At 40.5% G+C, this 26,340-nt stretch overlaps 1 protein-coding gene across 1 annotated transcript in view; it reads left to right on the top strand.

Annotated features, from left to right (window-relative positions):
* The window catches only part of mcph1 (microcephalin 1), a 132,227-nt gene that overhangs the window by 8,376 nt on the left and 97,511 nt on the right, over nt 1-26,340 (top strand). The window contains exons 2-5 of the mRNA XM_060925450.1: nt 2,110-2,170; nt 10,685-10,776; nt 10,866-10,984; nt 25,481-25,568. Of these exons, the coding sequence (XP_060781433.1) occupies nt 2,134-2,170; nt 10,685-10,776; nt 10,866-10,984; nt 25,481-25,568 (336 nt within the window). The 5' untranslated portion in view covers nt 2,110-2,133. The remainder of the gene's footprint in view (nt 1-2,109; nt 2,171-10,684; nt 10,777-10,865; nt 10,985-25,480; nt 25,569-26,340) is intronic.

The raw sequence follows: 26,340 nt of genomic DNA, 5'->3' as shown, positions 1-26,340 counted from the left end.
ACACCCATTCAGTCATGTCCCGCCCTCCCACCCGAGTTAAAGACAGCTAACAAATCAGAAACATCCATTCAGTCATGTCCCGCCCCAGTTGAACACAGCTGCCACTCGGTGAAAGAAAAAAGTGTAGACACAGGCTTTTTAGCTTACAAATGACTATTCTGTTTTTTTTTTTTTTTGTTTGTTTTTTTTTTTTATTAGAAGGCACATGGAGTTTAGTCCTGCCTTGGCCAGTGCATTCTGAAAGTATGTTTGTCTGTAGCCAACAATGCATGTTATTGCAGATCATCTCTCCACACAAACTAAAGGCGCAGATGCCGACTTTTTCACGGCTGAATTGTGCAGGTCCGTTTTTTTTTTTTGTTTTTTTTTAGGGGGGGCATTGGAGTGTCTGAATAATTTCATCAGAGTAAATTCTGTATTAAAATTACTAAATAAGCAAATGCCGTTGAAATTATTCAGACACTCCAACGCCCCCCCCCGCCCCCAAAAAAAAATTGGATCTGCACGATTCAGCCGTGAAAAAGGCGGCATCCGCCAAAAGGCGCGCCGTTTGCATCCCTGTTAAACTCATAGGTTAACCGACTTTAACCGGCTAATGAGGCTCGGTGGTCGGTCAAGATCTTTTTTAGTTTTCGCCATCCCTACTCCCAACAGCACGCGCGCCGTAAACGACTCGCACCTGCACAGGATTAAGGCGCAATCAGCACACCTATATAAAAACTGTGAAAACACACTTACTTTGCGAAGTATTGAGTTGCATTGCTGACACATTACCAAGCCGTATTTCCTTGTTTGGTTTCCTGATCCCGGATTTCCTGTTTCTTGTCTTTTGATTCTGCCGAGTCTACGATAGCCTGTTTGTGCCTCGCTAGACCTATCGCCTGTTTCACCATTTTACGATTTTACCTGCCGTTCTGGATTGTTTAATACCATCTTCACTTGTATTAATAAACACACCTTCTGCACTTACATCCGTCTCCCAACCATCTCTGACAGAATACTTCACACTCCCTGACAAAGAGAAGCACATTCACCTGTTCATACGGCATGTTCAGGAACAAACTGATGTTAATGGCGCTGAAACAGCCACCGTCAAATGGTGCGGTTGGATTTTTGGACTCAACTCGGATCAATAGTGAACTCGACTCAATTTTTTTTTAACGACTTGAACACTGGGGACTCGAGACTGGACTCGGACTCGCGGTTTAGTGACTCAACTACAACACTGGCTAAAGGGGTCTAAAATGTCGCCAACTTGGCAACACTGCGGATATGAGATTCAAGAACTCGGAAGCGCAAGTAAGGAATAACACACTGCATGGCATGCTGTGATAGGAAAACAATCCACAACACAACAGCTACTTTTACTGTCAGGATTTGGATTATTTTCTTGAACATCCCGTCTCAGAGCTTTTTATTTCTCTTCGATCATTTTTGCCAAATTGTGAATTTTAATTCAAGAGTGACACATCAGACTTTGCATCCGTTTATAGTTAAACAAGGCAAGATAGTGTGTTCAAATCAGTTCAAAGGCGTGTGGCCAGATTCGTGTTCAACGACTGTCGGAGATCTCCAAGTGTGTCTTCTTTACTCAACGGGCTTCTCTGGCCATCACTTCAAGAGCCAAGGACGTTGATAGACCTTTTTGTCTTTTATAAGATCCAGTATAACTTAGTCGATTTACCTTTTCCGAGTGACGGGTCTATGAATACCTCCTTTACCAGAAAGACGCATTGCAAGACATACCTGCTGCCATCGACTCGTAGAAGTACGCTTTTTTTTCCTCGCTGCATGCGAGTATGGAACCGTCTCTCACCTGGCGTTGTTGATTCCAGAACACTAACTTTGCTTAAGGGCCGAGTAAAGAATGCCAACACACATGCTGCCAAAGTTTAAAGCGACCGCCCATTGCCACGATTAGTATGACTAAAGGCAATTAATGTGATTTATAGTGTGTTCCCAGTTATTTTAAACAGGATTCCTTCACCAGACACTCTTCTCGCTCACTTGAATTTAATAAAATGGAAAAAAATAGCTTCCTAAAAGAGTTATGTAACTGTGTGTGTTGTGGTTGATTTAATTGTAATGTCTCTTGTGGCTTTTTGGCAGGGTTGAAGACTCCTCAGTCCAACCATGACCCCAAAAAAGGTTCCTGTTGCGGTACTCAAAGGTATGTATTTTCTATAGAATGAATATTTGCTATTTAACGGTGGTGTCACCTCGCGTCTAGTTTTCTCCCATCTAATACTACCAGGTGCAGTTGCAGCTATCTTTTAAGACGTAGTGCTTGATTTAGATACCGTGCGAGATGATCTCAATAAAATTCTCGGTAGCATGCAGGAACATGCTCTCCAGGTCAGATTATACAACGGACGTCGTCTATGATTAAAAAAGAAGATTGTTTTCTGAACTAAAGAGTTTTTGTTTGAGTAGACTGTACAGATGTGGACTGACAGCTGGACAGACTAAAGGACTAAAGCACCGCTGCATCATTCTCTTTAGGTGAAGCAAGAGCGAAAACCCCCTGGCACCAATCTCAGGGGGTAGTTTAACCCTCTGGGGTCGAGAGCTTTGCCTGCGAAGCTCGGCAGGTTTAGAATGAGTAGGTCATGTATTTAGATAAATATCTTTGAGGTTTTTTTATCATACAAGCATGATAAACATATTGACAGAAACTTTACACTTTCCTATGTGCCCACTGCCAAATAATATTATAGTTTTTAAATTAGATGAAACACAAAACTTGTCACCTTACTCAGTCGCACCAGACTCTGAGCACACACTTACATATTCATAAAAGACTATTGACGTGGTAACGGCATGATAATCGCTTTCACTCGTTCAGTTTCGATCGGTTTCTCTTTCGCGGTGGGAACGCCCACCGTAAACAGGGTCAAATCTGTCAGACATAGTTTAGGCTATTTGGAGGTAAAACTTGTGAGATGGCCCGCAGATTTTATACACTTTGGATGATTCAGGACAGCGATTCAGGACAGCGATTCAGTTCATGATTCAATTCGTGATTCATTTCATGATTCAGGATAGTGATTCAATTCATGATTCAGCACAGTGATTCAGTTTCAGGACAGCAAATCAGTTCATGATTCAATTCATGATTCAGGACCATGATTCAGTTTCAGGACAGCAAATCAGTTCGTGATTCAATTCATGATTCAGGACAGTGATTCAGTTTCAGGACAGCAAATCAGTTCATGATTCAATTCATGATTCAGGACAGTGATTCAATTCATGATTCAGGACCGTGATTCAGTTTCAGGACAGCAAATCAGTTCGTGATTCAATTCATGATTCAGTTCATGATTCAGGACAGTGATTCAGTTTCAGGACAGCAAATTAGTTCGTGATTCAGTTCATGATTCAGGACAGTGATTCAATTCATGATTCAAGACAGCGGTTCAGTTTCAGGACAGCAGATCCGTTCGTGATTCAGTTCATGATTCAGGACAGTGATTCAATTCATGATTCAATTCATGATTCAAGACAGCGGTTCAGTTTCAGGACAGCAAATCAGTTCGTGATTCATTTCATGATTCAGGACAGTGATTCAGTTTCAGGACAGCAAATCAGTTCATGATTCAGTTCATGATTCAGGACAATGATTCAATTCATGATTCAGGAAAGCGGTTCAGTTTCAGGACAGCGAATCAATTCATGATTTATTCCATGATTCAGGACAGTGATTCAGTTCATGATTTAATTAGATTAGATTAGATAAAACTTTATTGATCCCTTTGGGCGGGTTCCCTCAGGGAAATTAAGATTCCAGCAGCATCATTACAGATAAACGGAGAAAAGAAATGGAGAAAACTTATAGATAAATTAAAATAAATTAAATATTTACATACAAATATAAAAAGAATAAGATATGGGGAAAGATGGGGGGGGGGCAGCGGCGGCAGGAGAGATATTGCACTTTATATTGCACATTGTCCGGTATTGCTTATTGTCAGGCTAGGCTACTGCTCCTTCCCGTCCTCTGTCCTCCTGTTACCCCTCCTCCCCCCCAGAGAGGAGTTGTACAGTCTGATGGCGTGAGGGACAAAGGAGTTTTTGAGTCTGTTAGTCCTGCACTTGGGAAGGAGCATTCTGTCACTGAACAGGCTCCTCTGGTTGCTGATGATGGTGTGCAGAGGGTGACTGGCATCGTCCATGATGTTCAATAGTTTGTCCATTGACCTCTTCTCTGCCACCGTCACCATAGAGTCCAGCTTCATGCCGACCTCAGAGCCGGCCCGCCTGATCAGTTTGTCCAGCCTGGATGTGTCCTTCTTGGATGTGCTGCCCCCCCAGCACACCACGGTGTAAAACAGGACACTGGCGACCACGGACTGATAGAACATCCACAGGAGTTTCCTGCAGATGTTAAAGGACCGCAGCCTCCTAAGGAAGTATAGCCTGCTCTGTCCCTTCCTGTATAAGTGTTTGATGATTCAGTTCATGATTCAGGACAGCGATTCAGCTCAATCTTGAGAACTGCGACACTGATGATGAGCGGTGCCTTTTTTTTCTTTTTTTTAAACTTCAACTCGATCCAGCTGAAGATCAACTTGAGTAAGTGGAAATATTGCTTCTATTTATTATGGGCAGATTGGTTGCGGTGCGTACACAGGAAAAATGACAGCAGTTTTTCCAGAGTTAAAAGTATTTTCCTCAAAAATAGTTAATTTTGCTCGATTTTGAGTTTAGAGAGTAAAAGTTGGAGTGGGAGAAAAATTACAGTCTCATTGTGTAACAGAGTTGGTTGTGGCCCTAAATTCATTAATTGTTCCATTTATAAAAAGAAAGAAAAACTAATAAAATTGGAAGTCTGTGGTTCGAATTCAGTAGCTTTTGGTCCACTAAACAAAAATAACTGGGTGTCGGGGAAAATTCTTTTTATAACCTACACTTGAAAAATCTGAAAGGCAGTCTAGCTTTAAAAAGTTGATTTGGAGAAGGGAAACCTTATTGAGAAGTGCAGCAAATTCTAGGATGCTCAGCGAAAATGCTTCAAAATGGCAACAAAAACCCGAAACACACAGAAGAAAATGAGCAGCTAGATGGAAGAATCATTAGCATGGCAAGTACTGTTACAGTCCGGAGACGTCTGATTGAAGAGAAGCTCTGAGCAAGAAGCCCCTATAAAGCACTACTGTTGGGGGGGGGGATACATGGCATGTGCAGAATCGGTTACAATTCGCCAAGGAGCACATCGATTGGCCCAAAACGAAATGGCGTAACCTTCTGTGGACAGATGAGAGTAAAATTGTTCTTTTCGGGTCTTGAGGCCAATTTATGCTGACAACCCAGTCCTCGCAGATAGCGTCGCAGATGGCGTCTGCGAAGCCCCCCTCCCTTCGCAGACGCTCTGCGCGCACCTCCCAAAAATTGTGACCACCGCAGACAGCGTCGCAGACAAGAGGGCTCTGATTGGTCCACTCTACATCCGCTGTACACGTACTTCCGCTTCCCTGCTTTCCCGGTTTGGTTTGTTTTCACGACACGAGCGAAGATGGAGCAGCACGAAGAGCGGTTGATCGAGGAAGTACGTACATCTATACGACTCCAGTTCTAGTCATTATAAGTAACCGGAGGATAAACACTCCACTAACCACACCCACCAACTACTCCTAGCGATTTCGCGACTTCGCGCCCCCTTGCGTTGTGGCGGTGAATAACATCGCGCACGCCTATTACTCCCCGCTCAACGATAAATTACAACTGTCTGCGAAAAGCTATCTGCGAAAGCCTTGTCGCAAGAGCATGCAGAGGCCTTAATAGTCATCGACAGTCCGTCAGACGACCCGCGGGCACTGAATTCAAGCCACAGTACACTGAAGACAGTGAAGCATGGTGGTGCAAAAATCATAGGATGGGCATATTTTTCAGACTACAGTGTTGGGCCTATTTATCGTATCGAGGATGTGCAGTCACGTGACCCGTCTGTGTTTACTCCGCCATATTGGACGGCTTCAGGATTGTTTACCTTGCGCGAGCGTAATGGATACAGGGAGTAATCCCCAAGAAAATTCGGAAAATACCCCATCTACATCGCGCAATAACTTGTCCAAGTTTCTTCAGCATCTTGAAGGTGACATGAGGCAGCGTTACGTGGAAAAGCGTTCCAGGTTGGGGATTGCAGATCCGTACAACTTGCCGCAATCCTTGTTCAGGGAAATTCGGCGCTGCGGTGCCGGCGATTTGCCCGATCTGGCCGACCACGACATTTACAATTTTCTCGTTAATCGTGAATCGTGTTACACTGGCAAAGCCCTCAAAGCTTACAAGAGCCTGGAAGCTTATAAATATTTTGTTGCGGGATGGGTATCCCAACTATACCTCTGGAAGGTTCCGAAGAAGAATGTCTACTTGATAACCTCACGGGCAAGTGGCATTAAGACGTTTATCATAAAGAGACTATGCAGGACGTTTTATCGTAAGAATGTTTGAAATCTAAACTCAGTTCCAGATAATGACAGGGTTGTAAATGTGTATGTTTTTGTCTGAAAAAAAAAAAATCACAAATCACCGCTATCTTTATCTGTGCAGAATTATTATTCAATATCAGATATAAATGTATAGGGGTCACAGATATGTCCAGCTTCTATATTCAAACAAATTAAAAATATATTTTCTTGCACCTCTATGTGCCTAAAATAACATACATATTCTTTTTCAGTACTTTACACAATCTGATAGGAAGAACTTTATAAACAAGTTATGCATTTGTGTACATATTTTATTAAGAACATTAATATTACACGTCCATGTGAAAAGCAGTTATATTTTTTTGATCACAACTTGGTGATAGGTGGTGCAAATTCGGCTGGTAGAACCGGGGTACCAGTTTTCTCTTCGCACAGCGGACACCCATTTTGCGCGTCTCTCCGCGTCTGCGGGGAATCTATAAAACGACAGGCCCTCCTTTTGGCCCTGTCTATTGGTACAACCAAATGCTGAACAAGATATAACCAGTCTCGAAAGATCTACTCCCACACACTTGATAATTAGAACGGGTTCGTCTAAGTTCTATGCGCGGCCATGCCGTCCAAGATGGCAGATAAACAAATATCATGTGACCTCGTGACGTCACGTGCACGCTCTCTATACCACGGATCGGTCTGAATGGAGCACTTGCATGTGACGTCACAGCCGATCCAGATTGTGACAGACGCCATCGTGTCGGTCAAACGCCATATTCCGCCTTCTACTTCTGGTTCTACTTCTGCTTTTACTTCTACCTTTTCTTCTGGAAAACCCTACTATATACAATTCTACTACAACGGCTGCGGCTACAAGCTCTCCCTGCCTGTGCACGTTTTTTGTGTGTATTTTTGCGTGTTGTTCGTCTGTACCGGACTTCAATATCCACTACAACTGTATGGACTTACTGGACATTGGTTTCCAGCAGAAACTGATGGTTTGTAGCGATTTCCATCGCATGCACAACATTCCGGACGAGATAGCGAGACCAGCGGGGTCTCCGTGGATTGTTATCGGAAGCAAAGCAAAGGAGGCGGCGCCGGGAGCGGAAGCAAAAGCGAGGCTGCAGAGCCGGCCTGTTGACTAAGCTCAGAAAACAGCTACTCAAACCTCCACTGCTAAGCCTCTATCTCTCCAACGCCAGATCCATGGTAAACAAGACGGACGATTTGGAATTACAGCTGGAATTACCTTATTCTATTCTATAATCGGCTGGTCAGTGCTATACTCAATACTTAAGTGACTTACCCATCCAATGAGGATTCTTGTTTACAAGATGCCACATCTGAGTCGCTGACAAATCCTGAATTTCTGTAAAGATAACTGTCCAGAGATTTATAAGCACGCAGTGCTTCACCACTGAACAGCGAGGGAAAGTTGATGAGGTAATTATACACGTCCAGGTATTCCGCTGGCAGTTCAAAATCCGGTCGTGAAAACTCCGTCCGGTAAGCCATAAGGGTCACAAATCTGTAGATCGTTTATTTTAGACATATATCTAGTTATCTGTTCATTAGAAAAATGAGCCGTGTAGTCCGTCGGTTGAAATTGATCCATTCTGTACACGAGTGCAGCAGTATTCAGTGGTGTTTTTTACCGACAAGATGACGGCTGTGTACTTTCCGGTCACATGACTGCAAGATCTCTATAGATCAAAATACTTGAAGAGAAACGGCCCTGAAATGGGTGTTTCAACAAGACAGCGACCCCAAACACACGAGTAAGCGAGCAGCATCTCAGTTCCAGACAAAAAGGATCGAGGTAACGGAGTGTCCAGCTGACCTCAGCCCCATTAAAAACTTGTGGAGTGACGTTAAAAATGCAGTTTCTGAATCAAACCCCGTAAATTCACAGGAACTGTGGAGTGTAGTTTGTTCATCCTGGGCTGAAATACCTGTTTATAGGTGCCAGAAGTTGGTTGACTTGATGCAATGCAGATGTGCAGCAGTTGTCAAAAACAGTGGTTATGCAACTAAATGAGTTGTGTTTGAAGAGAATGTCAACACTGCTGTTTTTTTTTTTTTTTTTTTTAAACAGATGAATATTCTTTTTCTTTGCTTCCTGTTAAAGAATAACGCACATTTTGATAAAATTTGTTAATGCTTTGACTTGGAATTGAATGTGTAACGTTTCCACGACATTTCAAATACGGAAATAAGAGCTATTAAAATTTTTTACTTCATGCACTCTTTTTAACGCACTGCTGTTTATCTGAACACAACTGGGACTGATGCACGCTTGAAATAAATTTTGCTAAAATATATTTTTCATCCTTTTTTTTTTTAATGCATTTCAGTTGATTTATCTCATCTCATCTCATTATCTCTATCCGCTTTATCCTGTTCTCCAGGGTCGCAGGCAAGCTGGAGCCTATCCCAGCTGACTATGGGCGAAAGGCGGGGTACACCCTGGACAAGTCGCCAGGTCATCACAGGGCTGACACATAGACACAGACAACCATTCACACTCACATTCACACCTACGCTCAATTTAGAGTCACCAGTTAACCTAACCTGCATGTCTTTGGACTGTGGGGGAAACCGGAGCACCCGGAGGAAACCCACACGGACACGGGGAGAACATGCAAACTCCGCACAGAAAGGCCCTCGCCGGCCACGGGGCTCGAACCCAGGACCTTCTTGCTGTGAGGCGACAGCGCTAACCACTACACCACCGTGCCACCCCTCAGTTGATTTATAAGCCACTAAAATTAATTTTAATGTTGAAGTAGATTAAAGTGCATATTCTGGACCAATTTTGTTTGTTTGTTTGTTTGTTTGTTTGTTTTAAATATGAAAGAATGTCCCTTTACACACTCATCCAGAAGGGTAATTTTGCACAAGGCCATCTGTCTACAGCAGAAAAAAATAAAATAACAAAACGCGTCTGGAAAAATCCAGGGATCCCAGACGTCCGCTATTTTTCTAGCCAAAGTGGTGGTGTGTGCTTTTTTTTTTTTTTTTTAAATCTCTTGTATATCCGTTAAAAATATATTTGTTTTAGTAAAATGACCAGCAGAATACGTTCTGATTTGGTTTGCTTGTTTAGTGATGTTTTTGTCAGCTTCGTTTGTTCTCGTTGACATTCGGGAACACTCGGAAGTTAAATTGATGTAAATACCGCGAGACTGTACGCGATAGAACGAGAAAACAATATGACTGCGCCCATTTGCTAGAAAATGTGTTTTAACTCTGTTCGTGCTTTTGTTTCTAATGCGTTGAACTTAATTCAATATGTCGTGGAAAAAAGATATCGTCCATAAAAGAGATAGCGGAACAGTGTCCGGGTTAGAAGAAGTATTGAAGTATCTGAGCTCCGTATCAATGCGCTGCCGAAGCACGCAGAAGGTGTTAGTACACCTGTCATTATAGTGCGCACTTTCCATAGCATAGAAAATCGCTACGTTTCAATTTGTGTAACTGAACTTGTTTCATATCACTGGTCATATAAACCTATGTAAACAGGAAAAACGTGGAAGAGTTTGGTCGCATCTAACTACAGCCCCAAAAAATACCATTGGCCATACTGAGCCTAGCTACATTGCTAACAGGAGTGACAACGCGTCTGACTGCGTCTGACTGACTGGGAGGTCGCACAAAGCTCGGAGAGGTACGGAGCAGCTCGTCTCAATTCAGATAAGAGCATATTTCATTATGGAAGTACGGTGGACTGTTCCTTTAATAATTACACGATAACGTTGAAGAAATTTGCAGAAAACCACCAGGTCGTTTTCTCATAAACAAACCAGCGCTGGCGTAGGATTCAGAAGGAGGCGTCCCGCACGTGATGTCACGAAAATCAATGTTTGCCCGGAAATCCAAATGCCAAGTTTTTTCAGAGGCGGACCAATTCTCCTCAAATGGCTTGATTTCAACTGAATGTTTCTGGTATTGTGCAAGGTAAAAAAAATTGCACAAAATGCAAAATGTTACAGATATTTGACCAAAGTTTAATATAAAATAGGAGAATTACATTGATCTTGCTCCTGAATTTACCCGTGATATGCACTTTAAATTTTCATTTGCATATGTTTTTCCCATTTTATTATTATTATTATTATTATTATTATTATTATTATTTCAACAGTGCAATTTGCTAAAAAATGTAGTCTTTCTAAATGTGTAGGGTGAGTTTTTGTTCGTTCATACTTTGATCTGTTTTATTCTCTTTTGTGTGTATTGTTCTCTCTTCCATTATACAGATGTTGTGGCGTATGTGGACGTGTGGTCCGCCAGTAAGACGGAAAATTACTCCGATCCCTTTATTCAACAACTTCGGGATATGGGAGCTCAAGTGAGAGGACTTTCTGAATGTTTTTGCACACGGTTTCACGTGTTAAGTTGTTAACTGATTATGGTATGATTTTTGTCATGTAATTCCAGGTGTGCAAAACCTTCAACAAACAAGTCACCCATGTAGTGTTTAAACATGGCCATCAGGCTACATGGAATAAAGCCAAGAAAATGGGTGTGAAAATGGTGTCTGTCCACTGGGTGGCCAGGTAAGCTTAAAAACCGAAGAGCTGGCGTGGATACTGGCTGTCAGTACCCCACACTGGAGAAGGCCTTTCAGTGCTAGAACGTTAAGCAGCATACACAGGGATGTAACCAGTGACCTCACGTTAAATTAAACTATTTATTAAACAAGCTTAAACAGTTTAATAATACTTAATAGTTTGAAAAAAGAATAAATAAATTGACTGCTGACCACGTTCATACATTAAAGCTTTGCCGAATCAGCAGAGAAAATCAGGATAGTCACACCTATACCAGTGGAGATATGATGGAAATTTTACATTTAAAAAAAATTATGTAAAAAATGTATAATAAAAAATAATTGTAATTATAAATTAAAATTAATAAAATTGCCAATAAAATATATATTCATATAATAATTTTTTATTTATTTATAAAATGTTAATTAAACTTTTATGATTTATAATTTTATAATTGCAATTTATAATGTATAAATTAATGTTTGGAAATTAAATTTATAAAAATTTTAAATAAAAAAAAATTGCTGGCTGCCCACTTTCATACATTAAAGCCCCGCTGCATTAGCAAGGGAGAAAATCAGGGTAGTCACACCAGTGGAAATATGATGGCAATTTTTTTTTTATTTAAAAAAATTTGATTCATACAATGTATAAATACAATTTTATTAATTTTAAATAAAGTTGTCCTTTTAAAAATAAAAATCTATTCATATAATTCGAATTAATTTTAATTATTTTATAGTTAATTTTTTTCAATTTATAAAAATTTTAATAAAATGTCATTATTTGTAATTATAATTTATAAATTAATGTTTAAAACTTTATTTAAAAAAATTTTAATTAAAAAAATTGGCTGCTGACCACTTTCATACATTGCAGCGGGGTTTTATTAGCAAGGGAGAAAATCAGGGTAGTCACACCAGTGGAAATATGATGGCAATTTTTTTTTATTTAAAAAAAAATGTATTTATACAATGTATAAATACAATTTTATTAATTTTAAATAAAATTGTCAATTTAAAAAAAATCTATTCATATAATTTGAATTTATTTTAATTATTTTATAATTAATTGATTTTTTTTCAATTTATAAAAATGTTAATAATTTCATTAAAACTTTATAAAAAAAAATTTAATTAAAAAAAATTGGCTGCTGACCACTTTCATACATTAAAGCTCCGCTGCATTTGCAAGGGAGAAAACCAGGGTCGTCACACCAGTGGAAATATGATGGCAATTTTTTTTTTTTAATTTGATTTATACAATGTATAAATACAATTTTATTAATTTTAAATAAAATTGTCAATTTAAAAATAAAAATCTATTCATATAATTTGAATTTGTTTTAATTATTTTATAATTAATTATTTTTCAATTTATAAAAATTTAAATAAAATTTCATTATTTATAATTATAATTTATAAATTAATGTTTATACTTTTTAAAAAATCATTTTAATAAAAAAAAAAAAATTGGCTGCTGACCACTTTCATACATTAAAGCCCCGCTGCATTAGCAAGGGAGAAAATCAAGATAGTCACACCTATACCAGTGAAAATACAGATATACCAAAAATATATGCACTGCCAATAATCTGAGGACTGGAATTTTGGGCAAAGCAATGCAACATGATTCTTATAATCATTTTACTTTTTTACAAATAAATTACAATAGTAGTCATTTATAATAATAATAATAATAATAGTATATGATAAATCAGACTAGAGATCCTGAAAATTACCGTTTAATTCATATAAAAATAATAATATATAGCATCATAAAGTATAAGCTTCATATAATAATACCTTTAAAATCGGGCTGGGTGAAATGACGATATATTGTCAATATCATGATATCATTTGATGGTAATCTTTTCTGAAATATCATGGATATTGTGATTTATCTTTTTATTCATTAATAATGTAACGGCTGCAAACTGACTAGAGCAGCTTTTTCTTTTTTTAGTTAATTCATAATTTTTTTCAATGTTAAATATGAATTAATTTTAATAAATAAACAAAAGTTCATGAATTTATAATTTAAAAAAAGCAGTTGTGATGCGTATTGTAGAAATGTCTCTAAGAGTCAGGATATGATATTTTTAGAGCGTATTTGTTTACCATTATTCATCACTTTTGCACCATTACTTTTTTATTTATGTATTTATCTTCCGTTCAGTACTGCCACTCTTGCATAGTTTTTATCTTCATTTATCACAGTTCTTGTTTTTCGCACTATTAATGCACATTCACATGTACAAAGCACTTTTTTTAAAATTGTTATCTGTACATTATATAGTCAGCTTGTTTTGGGGATCTTTTTATTTATTTATTTATTCATTGTATTTGTGTTGTACAGTGTGTCTTTCTTTTTGCATGTCTGATAACTTGGTGCTGCAAGCAAACAATTTCCCACCTTGGGATCAAGAAAGTCGGTCGGTTGGTTGATTTCCCACCCCAGTTTGTAATAACGCATGTTCATCATATTTAAAATTAGGTGGCGTGATAGAACATACAGTAGCTAAAGCTTCTGTGGTGCGTCAAGTCAGCGGTTTAATTGCAAATCCAAAAGCACAATTGATCTTCGTGAAATTCTCATAACCTGACAAATATTTAGACCATTTTGTTCTTCAAGAGCTGATGTTGAGTTTGAGAGAAATTAAACAGTAAGCATTAAAATAAAATAAACCCAACCTGGAGACACTGAATTCAGCTTAACCCTTTCAGCACTGCGTGACTTTTTGCAGAAGGGGCTTCCCGACTACAGCGAGACGGAAAAAGCAGTGTGCAGTGGTGAAAGGGTTAATGCAAACCGAAAGCGTGACACCATTAACCCATTAGTTTTGCATGCCATCATGGTTTCTTATATCTCTGTGGTAGCAAGGAACATCATTCCTGAATCATTTTATCCCTGCCTGTGTTCCCACAGATTGCTTTTACACTTGGTGTGGTTGTGGCTACCAAATCGACCAAATTCACGGCGCTAAATAATGCCTGGTTTTTAATGTTTTCAAAGTTGGACACACAAAATCAAGATGTCCCGAGCCATGTAGAGACGAGCGTGATTAAACCCTTACTGACCCGAATATGAAAAGACCTGGAGCGGGGTAAATAGTTTGTCGGGGGAACATGTAGAGTTTGTCTTCCTAGAAGTCCTATAAATTAGGGGCAATTGCTTCCCCAGTGCTCCTTATTACAAAAGAATATAATTTTATTTTTTCGTGGTCCGGTTTCCATCAAATCCTGCGCTCTGATTGGCTGGCGAGCGGGTCTGTATCCTATGTTACGGACCCCGGTTACGGACCTCCTGGCAACTCGCTCAGTCACAACACCAACAAACATAGTAGCATTTTTTTGTCAACATTTATCTTTTTTATAGGATTTTTATCAAAAATCTTAAATTTTTGCCAGCATTTCTCAGCATAATAGCATTAATTTTACAGCATGGATAGTGATAACGACAGTGTTCACAGCGAAAGCGAGTTTTACTACCCTGAGGAAGAAGAAATAAAAGAAAACATTTCAGGAGAAAGCTAAAAACCTGTAACTGTTGCTAACGCCAAGCAAAAACATGGCTGAATCCTGAATGACTCAATTTTGTATAAATAGGGGACTACATAGGCGGCAAAATGTAGTTTTTTCCCTGCCATGGAAGTGCACTTGTATACCGAGGAGGAAGCCATTTGCATCACAGCCGTGAATGAGGATTCAAAATGGCGGCTCGGCTCGGTTTTCCCTTTCGGGCGCTCTCGTTTTCTGTTAGAATTTCTTCAAGAAAAAAATAAATATATTATTTACCAGCTTACGGTCGGTCCGTATGGTGAAATACCGTGACCCCGGCCTTAAATACTGACATCGGCCCAGAGGGCCTCGCTCAGTACTTTCAAGACCTTGGTCACGGTATTTCACCATACGGACCTCCCAGCTGGTAAATAACACATATATTAGGCATGTAACGATTCAATTCATAATATTGGGTTCATGATTCAATTTTCCTGCAATATACAAAATACATGCACCATTTATTTCCCCATTCTTTATCCACTTAAATATTCCTTTTGTTAAACACCATTTTGTTTCATTTCCTTAATAACCAACAATAAGTATTTACCCACGTTTATAAAAATAGGAGTACAATATGAGAGCCTATTAACTAAAATATTCCTTTGTTAAAAATGAAATACATGGAAAAATAAATGTGCGGCTTCTTAATAAACATTTGTGAACACTTCTTCTATCTCCATTTGCTTCTCTTTTTTCTTTCGTTTTCAGCAGTCTGTAAAAAGAGAGCTCTGATTTCTTGTTAACCTCCTAAGGCCCAAGCTGTTTTTTTACATGCATTTTTTATTTCTCTTTGCTATTTGGGCTTATTAGAACCTGATTAGAATAAAAACTAAGCATCATCTTTTGATAAGATGTACTTTTAGAGAAAAAGTATGTCCACATATGTGGATTCTTGTTCCGAATTTCCATAAAGTGCTGTCCACGCATGTGACCGCTAAGCCCTAGGAGGTTAAGTCTATTTACCGTCAATCCCACAGCAGCTCCTCTCGGTTTAGATCTGGTATTTGTGCGTTTTCGCAGCATTAGAGCTGCGTTACTTCCACCTGCGCTGAAGTCACGTGTATTCCCGGTATTGTAAGTTATTGCACCTTCTGTTGTCTAAACAATGCAATTACAGCAAGGAAAAACTAAGAGATTATGCAGCCTGATAATAATCACGATTCATTTTGTTGTATTTCATCAGTTTGCATCGTCCTAAATTTGTATCACGATTTATAGTAATACAGTATTGTTTGTCGTTACATGCCTGATATATAGCAGTGTTCTCCCCAGGATTAAAATAAAGCCCTAACTTTTGGGTGACCACAGGCCACCCTGCGCAGCCTGTAGATTGGAGAGTATGTAGGCGTGCGGGGGGAGAGTACAAGGGGCGTCCCGCTTGTAAAATTTTGAAAAAAGGGAGCCCATTTGGTGGCTTCTGGTCACTTTTAGGAGCATTTTATGGTGGTACTGATACTGCCACTTTTTTACTGTGAAAAGGTTGCTCCAACAAGTGGAGGTCTGTGATGCTGTGGTTTGCAGCATGGGGTTCACATGAGCAATAAATAAAGTCCTCATCTGACAACGATGTATGATCTCGTAATGCTGTTTTATTACCTGAACCACTGCCAGAACACCACGAACCAAAATTTTAAATGAGTTCTGTTGCAGTTAGAAAAAAATCATAATACCCCCTGCGGACTGCATTTACTGCACAAATGCCCTTTTATACTTCAGCCTACTTAATACTTAAAGCACCTTAGAATAAACATGTTTGAGCAATAATACTGCTACTACAGTGGTACACATACGGACGATGTAAACCATAAAGGACGGTTCTTGAAACAAGCACTAAGGCCCTGTCCACACGGCAACGGATTCAGGTGAATCTGATAAAATTGTTTATCGTTTCGGGCTGGCGTCCACACGGCACCGGCGTTTTGGGTGCCCCAAAATGAAATCTTTTGAGAACGGGTCCCAGAGTGGAAAAATCTGGCAACGGCGCCGTTGTGAAGTCGTCTGGATGAGTAGAACGGATTTGTTTACGATGACTTCACAACCACATGACTGTCAGTGCTTCACGCCGGGTAGAAGTGTAACGAACTCGATGCGAGTTGTCAACAAATCCTATAACTTGGTTCATGAAACGCGCTTACAAAATATTTTCACTGTGAATATTTATTGTGTAATGGTGCAAAGTGAGAGAGAGAGAGAGTGAGAGAATAGCCCTTAGGGCAGAGTCTTTAGTCCAAACACTGCGGAAGCAGTACCAAACCGCGCACCGCCCGTGCGCTTTCCAAAACCAAAAACAATCCCACCAGCAAGCATAGGAAAAAAAAAAGGAGCGATCTCACCTCTTCAGATGTTGGTTTAAGTCCGACAATACATTCCTCAAAAAGGGCGTAGAAGAACAAAGTAATCCATCAACGTGTAGCATTCAATTTATTCCGAACCATTAAAGAATTCTGGAGGATATCAGAATGTTGGCGTACCGGCTTTCATCTACCCCCGTTCATTCCTCTTTCCGCGTCTTTCGTTTTACGCTACTGATTAATAATCAAAACTTTATCTGGCTGTTGCTACAGAAGAAGGGGTTTATGCGCATGCGTCTGCTTCTTCTATTGTTCTGGTGTCTCCGATGGGACCGTCTTACAGTGCACCTAGAGGTGTGGCATGTGTATTGCATCGTTTTCAGCAAATGTTACGTTGCCATAAGTACCTGATATTTTACTGATCCGTTGCCCATGTGGATGCGATATTTAAAAAAAAAAAATCTTGTTGCCGTTGTCGTGTGGATGTAGCCAGAGATGGGACCAAGTCACGCATGTGCAAGTCTCAAGTAAGTCTCAAGTCTTAACCTTCAAGTCCCAAGTAAGTCCCAAGTCTTTTTTTTCTTGGGCAAGTCAAGTCAAGTCACAGGCTATGTCAAGTCAAGTCAAGTCCTATAATAAGTCAAGTCAAGTCCAAGTCAAGTCACCTTAGGCGTATTGGCGTAATTTTAGCAGCAGAATATGAATTTAATACATTGAAAAGGCAATACATAAGTAAATGTCAGTAAACATCCCTGGCACATGTGCCCAACCTGTTAAATATTTGCATTTTAAATACTCATGTTCTGTAAAATACATAAAACAAAACAGTAATAATGTCACAAAGTTATTTATTGATGGCAAAATTGATTGCAAGATTGAAAGCCAACTAAGTTTCTCACATTTGTCATCAGCCAACAAGAAAAATAAACAGAGAATTGGCATTCTGTTATGTGCGTAGTTAAAAGAGGGTAGGACGACCCTTGGGTTAACAGGGGCATGAGCTCCTCCAATCTCTAATCACGTCAGATGAGATGATTATTATTAATAAGATACACGTGGAGAAACCTGAAGTGACTTCGATGTATGTTTGCGCCAGTAAAAAAAAAAAACCCAAAGGATAGAGAAATGTGTCAGACATAATTTAGGTCTCAAAAAGAAGACCTGTTCGCCCGTGCAAAAGTGACATCATCTTACCCCATATGACAAGCTACAGAGGTGTGTGCAAAAGCGCTCTCTCGCTCTCTCCCTCTCCGAGGCTGCCTCAGCCTGTGCGGAGCGGGGACATGTAGAACGACTTTGGCGCGGGAGTCTTGGTTCCCGCTATAATAGATTGTTACGAAACTAAATGTTAAATGAAATATGCATCCCGCGCATTCCTTTCCACAGGAACTTTGCTCACAACGTTTCGGTCGTGGCTAACGCACTGTCCTCCTTACCACAAGTGCAACGTTTCGGGAACAATACGGAAAGGACAGCGCGCGGGATTCATCTTTCCTTGAACAATTACCCAGAGACTTTTTAAATTACCTCACTGGGAAATATCCAATGCACCTGTTCAGTTACAGAGTTGTGCTCTCTAAATTGTAGTCATTCAAACCATTGTTTTGGCGGCCTGGTAGCCTGATATACTAAATGTAAATTCATGGTTTGGATGACTGCACAATTTATTTTCGTAACACTGTGTTACAGCGGGAACCGAGACTCCCGCGCACAGTCAGCCTATTTTGCAGAGTTTAGTGTTGCTGCTAGCCTGTATTCAAACAGCGAGTGGCATGCCGGGGAATCCAAATTGTGGCGCTTTTTTCAATAGTGCATGATAGGCAGTGGGACGGAGTTTTCTTTTCTTTTTTGATCGGGTAGTGTGACGAAAAAAATGTGCAGGTTGCTGCACTGCTATTTCAAACGGCTATGATAAACTCCCCTGCCTCTCTGCCCTATGGACAGTCTGGCTAATGTACACGAACACACACGAATTTGTACTGCTCATGACCGTGTACATGTTCACAAGCTGACCATTAGCTTAACCCTGAAACAGAACAACAGGGTAGGAAGCTGCTTATGTTATTCAGCATCACGACTGCAAAGTGCACAATCAACTTACTACTACTGATATACAATATCATTAAACTTGACGTAACTACATTGCTTACCAGCATTCACATAAGAATTTCACAATAATAAACTGAATCCCTAGCTACATCTGCAACGGCTAAAATCCTCCTACCGCTCACTCTCGTGGCTAACATTGGCTAACGAGGAGTTTAGCTGCTATCACCAAATAACAACACATTAATAAACTTACTGGGCAGAATGGATCTTCAAATGCCGGACGGAATTGGAGGTCATGGTCTGGCTGTCAGAAATCGTCACGTTGCAAATCTTGCACTGCGCCATTCGTCGTTTACCTTCTAGGCAGTAGCCCTTGAAGCCGAAAGTGATTACTCTTGGGATGGCTGACATGATGATATGATGTGAAATCTGTGAACACATCGTGGCATGGGGCGTGCCGGTATATAGCCCACGCAGAGAGCGTGCCTGATGGACAGGGCGGTGACAACGCAACGACAGTGCAATCAAAATTACTGAAGTATGTGCATATTACATTTTATTTTCACAATACAAACACGATGGAAATAACACTCAAGTCACTCAAGTCATCGTGTGTCAAGTCAAGTCCCGAGTCTTAAACTTCCAAGTCCGAGTCAAGTCTCAAGTATTTTCATGTTTTGTCAAGTCAAGTCACAAGTCATGAAAACAATGACTCGAGTCGACTCGAGTCCAAGTCTCAAGTCCCCACCTCTGGATGTAGCCTAAGTCTGGGGTAATTATATAACACTCGGAGGTGGTAAGCTGGATGATCTGCCCTCAACTTAGAGTTCAAGCCATTAGTTGATCACTTGGAGTCTCATCTTTTTCTTGTTAGCCCAAGCAGCAGCGTAGTCCATCTCCTCACATGGTGGGCCTTGGAGGGAGATCACGAAGAGGTGGTTGAGGGTTTTTGCTGGCATCCGGTTTCTTTTGTTTGTTTTTATTCTGTTCCCAAAAGCTGATGTCGGGGGGGAGTCTACACACACACACACACACACACACACACACACACAAAAAAAAAAAGATTTTCTTGCTTTTGTAGTTCTTCTGTGTCAGGACTCTTCAGGGGGAAAAAGAAGGTATATTCCAACACATAGCTAACACTAACGCTAGGCCACAAATCTGCACCGTCACGCCAGTCGTTTCGAGGAATTTTGTACGGATCATAATCACGAATAAACTCTTAATTTCAATGTATATCTATCCTTCGCTTCTTCCTGACTAAGATTATCCAAGTAATCCGGTCGTAGAGCTTTTTTTCGCTGGAGTTTTCTTCAGACGCTGGACATTTCCGCTTGGCTTCAATATGTGAACAGTATGCAGGGATGAGAGTTTTCCGCTTTTCGGCGGATTTCCGCTTTTTCTGAGCGAAAATCGATATTATGCCAAATCCGTTGAGATTTTTTTTTTTTCATTGAGGGGGGGTTGGGGTATGTTCCTTCGTGATACTCAAGCGTACGACGATGTTACATGTTTACATTTTCGCCATCTTTAGTCTCGCTAAGTCTCGCGGTAGAATACGTGTTATCTACAATGTAATTGGCCAAAACATCGCTGGCGAGAGCATGATAGCCAATCATAACAGTTCTTACAAGAGTGCGAGAGAGAACAAAAGCCAATCATAACAGTTCTTACAAAAGTACCCGCATCTGTTCTATTTTATCGAAACTTGCACATGTTTATCGTCGCTGCGCTTCAAAAAGACGTTTCTCTTTCGTATCGGCTTTTTTACTCAAAATGCCGAATACAATTGACGAGCGAGACGAAGCGAAGGTACGTGAAATCAATGCTGGTATAAAAAAACAGAGAGAGGACTGACAAGCTCTTGTCTTTGGCCAAAAAGCTGAAGAAGTCAAAATGATCAAATGAAAATGAGAAGTGACTGTGAACTATAAATAATTGTATAAAGTGTACATAGACATGATCCCATAAACTTAGCATTCGTTTGATTTAGTACATTGAACATGTATATGATGGTCAGTAAATCTGAATTAACCTCCTAGGGCTTAGCGGTCACATGCGTGGACAGCACTTTATGGAAATTCGGAACAAGAATCCACATATGTGGACATACTTTTTCTCTAAAAGTACATCTTATCAAAAGATGATGCTTAGTTTTTATTCTAATCAGGTTCTAATAAGCCCAAATAGCAAAGAGAAATAAAAAATGCATGTAAAAAAACAGCTTGGGCCTTAGGAGGTTAATGCTGAGTTTTGAAAACTTAAATATTTCAAAAGACTTTGAAATCATATGCAACTAATGAGGACATAGGGTGACTGACCTTTTCTCCCTAAGAAATTTTATTTAATATATGAACATTTTGATAATTAATAAAACTTATGTTTAATGTGAATTTATTTTGTCATTTTTGTTGATCATGAATTATAACCATACCCTTGAATGTAGAATGTGATTTTATTTTGAATTCAAACAATACTCGGGGCGGCACAGTGGTGTAGTGGTTAGCGCTGTCGCCTCACAGCAAGAAGGTCCGGGTTCGAGCCCCGTGGCCGACGAGGGCCTTTCTGTGCGGAGTTTGCATGTTCTCCCCGTGTCCGCGTGGGTTTCCTCCGGGTGCTCCGGTTTCCCCCACACTCCAAAGACATGCAGGTTAGGTTAACTGGTGACTCTAAATTGAGCGTAGGTGTGAATGTGAGTGTGAATGGTTGTCTGTGTCTATGTGTCAGCCCTGTGATGACCTGGCGACTTGTCCAGGGTGTACCCCACCTTTCGCCCGTAGTCAGCTGGGATAGGCTCCAGCTTGCCTGCGACCCTGTAGAACAGGATAAAGCGGCTACAGATAATGAGATGAGATGAGATGAGATGAGACAATACTCCTATTGATTTGAAACATATTTTCATGTAAATATATAAAAAAGACAACAGATTTTTTTTTTATCTACTACAGCTCAGATTGCAGGAAAAGTGGTTTGTAAGGCCTTATTTTTCAAAATTTTCCTGGGGGGCTATCCCTCCCAGACCTCTGGCTTCGGGCGCCATCTTGTTTTCTGCTTTTTTTGGTGACCACCAACTCTCATCCCTGAGTATGTAAACAAAGTTCTGCCTGGGGGACAAGCGAGGGTAGTGACGGTTGCTAAGGTCAGTGTAATGTCAGTGCGAGGGTGCTTGCCCGTGCACTGAAGCGTCATGGTTGCCAGTAGGGATGTTAACCGATGACCATTTGACCGATGGTTAACCGAATCAACGTCAACCGGTTAATTTTTTATTTTGGTTGTCGGTTAAAAAAAAAATCAATCGTTTTGGAGCGGAGAACCTGGAATTATGTGTTGTAAACGCTTGGGGCGTGCCATGCAGTGTAAGGACGACAGCTGACAAATCAGAAACACCCATTCAGTCATGTCCCGCCCTCCCGCCCCAGTTGAAAACAGCTGCCACTCAGCGAAAGAAAAGTGTAGACACAGGCTTTTTAGCTTACAAATTACTATTTTTTTTTTTAAAATTATTAATAGAAGGCACATGGAGTTTAGTCCTGCCTTGGCCAGTGCATTCTGAAAGTATGTTTCGGTCTGTAGCCAACAATGCATGTGATTGCAGATCAGATCTCTCCACACAAACTAAAGGCGCAGATGCCGACTTTTGGAGGGAAGGGGAGAGAATGAAATGACAGCGGTGTCTGGACGGGGAGTGACAAACGCAGCTTTTATGTCTGTGAACCGAGTCGGTGACGGCTTCAGAGCAACTTCAATACCATGCAGTAATGGCGTGTTGATATTGGTAACGGCGTTATAACGATTGGAGCTAATTAATTAGATTACCCGGCGTTATAACAGCCTTTATTTTAACGCCGTTATTCCCATCACTGAATGTTATGTACTTCTTCTAGCACTTTATTTTCAACCGCATCATGGCCAACTGAAACCGTCTCTAAGCTGGAGCCATTTGTCCTCCGCTCCAATACAAACCCCTCGACATCAGTGCCGTGTTTGACTAAATGTTTCGCGCTGTAGAAAAGGTAATGTGAGTGGAGGGCAGCGACTGGGACTGAATGTGCGGATGCTCGCGGTTAGATTTAGAATAGATTCTAATAATTCCAATTCTAGAATTTTAAACTCCTAGGTTAACCGACTTTAACCGGCTAATGAGGCTCGGTGGTCGGTCAAGATTTTTTTTATTTTTCGCCATCCCTAGTTGCCAGTGCATCAGCAAAGCAGAGATGCCTACTAGTACGGATTGGCCGTATTTTGTACGGAAAAGTTACGTAAATACGATGTTACGGCAAACAGTGTTATTCTGTACGGAATTATTATAAAGTCTTAAATTCCAGTGAGTTGTTTTTAAATGTCCAAGCGACTTTTTTCAATCCATGCACGATTCACGGCAAGGCTATTTATTTTTACGACAACCACACATGCTGTGTGTGACACGCGCAGATTCCGCACATTTGTTCGCGCTATTTTCGATACGGTAGAATGGCCGTGCATTACACCCAGTCAAAAGGGCAATGGATACGCGCACTGCAAACTGTGTAGAACTGACATTAAAGGAACAGTCCGCCGTACTTCCATAATGAAATATGCTCTTATCTGAATTGAGACGAGCTGCTCCGTACCTCTCCGAGCTTTGCGCGACCTCCCAGTCAGTCAGACGCAGTCAGACGCGCTGTCACTCCTGTTAGCAATGTAGCTAGGCTCAGCATGGCCAATGGTATTTTTTGGGGCTGTAGTTAGATGCGACCAAACTCTTCCGCGTTTTTCCTGTTTACATAGGTTTATATGACCAGTGACATGAAACAAGTTCAGTTACACAAATTGAAACATGGCGATTTTCTATGCTATGGAAAGTGCGCACTATAATGACAGGCGTACTAACAGCTTCTGCGCACTTTGGCAGCGCGTTGATACGGAGCTCAGATATCAATGCGCTGCCGAAGCGCGCAGAAGGTGTTAGTACGCCTGTCATTATAGTGCGCACTTTCCATAGCATAGAAAATCGCCATGTTTCAATTTGTGTAACTGAACTTGTTTCATGTCACTGGTCATATAAACCTATGTAAACAGGAAAAACGCGGAAGAGTTTGGTCGCATCTAACTACAGCCCCAAAAAATACCATTGGCCATGCTGAGCCTAGCTACATTGCTAACAGGAGTGACAGCGCGTCTGACTGCGTCTGACTGACTGGGAGGTCGCGCAAAGCTCGGAGAGGTACGGAGCAGCTCGTCTCAATTCAGATAAGAGCATATTTCATTATGGAAGTACGGTGGACTGTTCCTTTAACATCACTCATGGTGGTCGCGATGACTGCACGCTGCATGTCAACTACAAAAAAAGCATATGGAGTATGCTGAAATGGCGAGTGAGGCGGAAAGTAAATCTGGGGGTATCCAGCAGTTTTTTACAAAATCTGTGGATGAAAAGACACGGAACGTGACACGTGCTGAAGCGGTGATGGTTGACCTGTGCTTGGAGTTGAACTTGTCGATTAATGCCATGAAATGTGAGTTAAACTTATTGTTTCTTTTTCCATGTCTGATTTTTATTCACTGAAATATCAAACACTGGCTGGACTTCTTTAATTCAAAGTCTTTTCAGTGTTGCAAGTACAAATGTACATGTAGTATGATCAAAAACAGAATTTTATGATTAGTGCTGTTGGGATTGTGGCAAAAAATTGATCATTCCACTGTTTTAAATACAATTATAAATGCCATTTTATTCAATGTCTCTTCTGAAGCATTATGCTGAAGTATTTATATATTGGGACATTAAGATAACAATGTCGGACTCTCTTTGGCATGAAATAAGACATTTTTTTTTAAATTTTATTAGAATCCGTTAACAGGTAGAACATTTTGCCAGGCAATATAATATAATACTTTTGAGGAGTTACATTCAATACCAATGATTGGTAGTCAACCGTAATGTCTGCAAACAGGGAACACTATTGTATTTATAAAAATGTGATATATTGTATGCTCTAGAAATTTGTTGAGTGGAAATTCAGTTGAGATGGCTGCTCGCGATTTGTTTATTCAATTCACACAAAGCAGTTCTTTTTAATAATTTAAATGTTAAACATATTGGTGTATACACCTCTTTTATAATGGAAATGCGCATAAATTAATGTTACTGAAAGTCATTCCAAAATACTGAAAAATGTTTTCAAGAATACTGAAATTCAAAATTTGGGGTAGGCATCTCTGGCAAAGTGATTTGGGTATTTCCGGTCTGCCCGAGTGCATCATGCCAGCAAACCGGCTCAAAACACCGATTTTCCTTCAAAATATGCCCCAGACATCACAAGGTAGAAATTTGCCTTGATTTTTCAGCGAGTCTCGGAGCAAATAAATAAATAAAAAGCGCTCCGGGGAGAAGACTGTATATAGTATATTGTGTTGCAAGGGTGGAAGTAATCTGACCTTATGTACCACACACACACTGCATTACCATGTAGGACATGTAATACTTTTAAAAACAAAAAAGGCAGCTGTTCATCATCAGTGAATTCACCGTATTTTTCTTTCTTAAATCTTGAACTTGGACATGTTGACAACTCGACATTCTTGCCATTAAAGGCCGCTGCATTGTCTGTTCTGTGCAGGTGCAAAGAAAACGGTGAACATGCTGACGAAGACCTTTACCCCGCTCACAATGAGGAGTCGCAGCTTAATCACTTGAAAAAGAGAACAGTAAGCTGACTGGTCGAGCCATTTCCTCCATCTGTTTTGGCGTATAGTAATCAAATATACCATGTGCTGAGAGACTCCGGTTGAAATTACGGATTCTCTGAGGTGCCTGGCGCAGCCATGAAGAAAACGCTAGTCATCGGAGAGAACCAATAATTCCTGGTGCCTCTGAGTGCATGGTATAGTTGATTGATTAATTGATTGATTAATTGATTTTATATCCCTGATCAAAAAAATTCCAAACTCAAAGTGTTGAGATTGAATCTTGGCATCAACTCATCGGAGGCAGCCATGTTTGTTTTTTACGTCGAAGCGACCTTTGACCTGCGCACCTGCAATATACCATGCTATCGCCTGCCTCACTAGGCATGATCATGATCTGTAGATCTGTGACTCAAGTCGGCCTGAAATTGTGACCTCAGTTCATGGTATATCCAGGATATACTGTACCATGACTGACTCACACCATATCTCATTATCTCTAGCTGCTTTATCCTGTTCTACAGGGTCGCAGGCAAGCTGGAGCCTATCCCAGCTGACTACGGGCGAAAGGCGGGGTACACCCTGGACAAGTCGCCAGGTCATCACAGGGCTGACACATAGACACAGACAACCATTCACACTCACATTCACACCTACGCTCAATTTAGGCCCAATCCCAATTCTAATTTCTACCCCTACCCCTCCCCCTTCCCCTTGGCCCTTCCCCTTGAAACTGAGCTACAAGGGATAGGGCTTGAAATTCAACCCTTACGTATTGGGATAGCCCTTCAAC

This window comes from Neoarius graeffei, chromosome 7, assembly GCF_027579695.1.
Source record: "Neoarius graeffei isolate fNeoGra1 chromosome 7, fNeoGra1.pri, whole genome shotgun sequence".
In the NCBI taxonomy this organism is placed as follows: Eukaryota; Metazoa; Chordata; class Actinopteri; order Siluriformes; family Ariidae; genus Neoarius; species Neoarius graeffei.
Note: the sequence above shows the minus strand (reverse complement) of the source record. Positions and strands in the feature narration are given on the sequence as shown.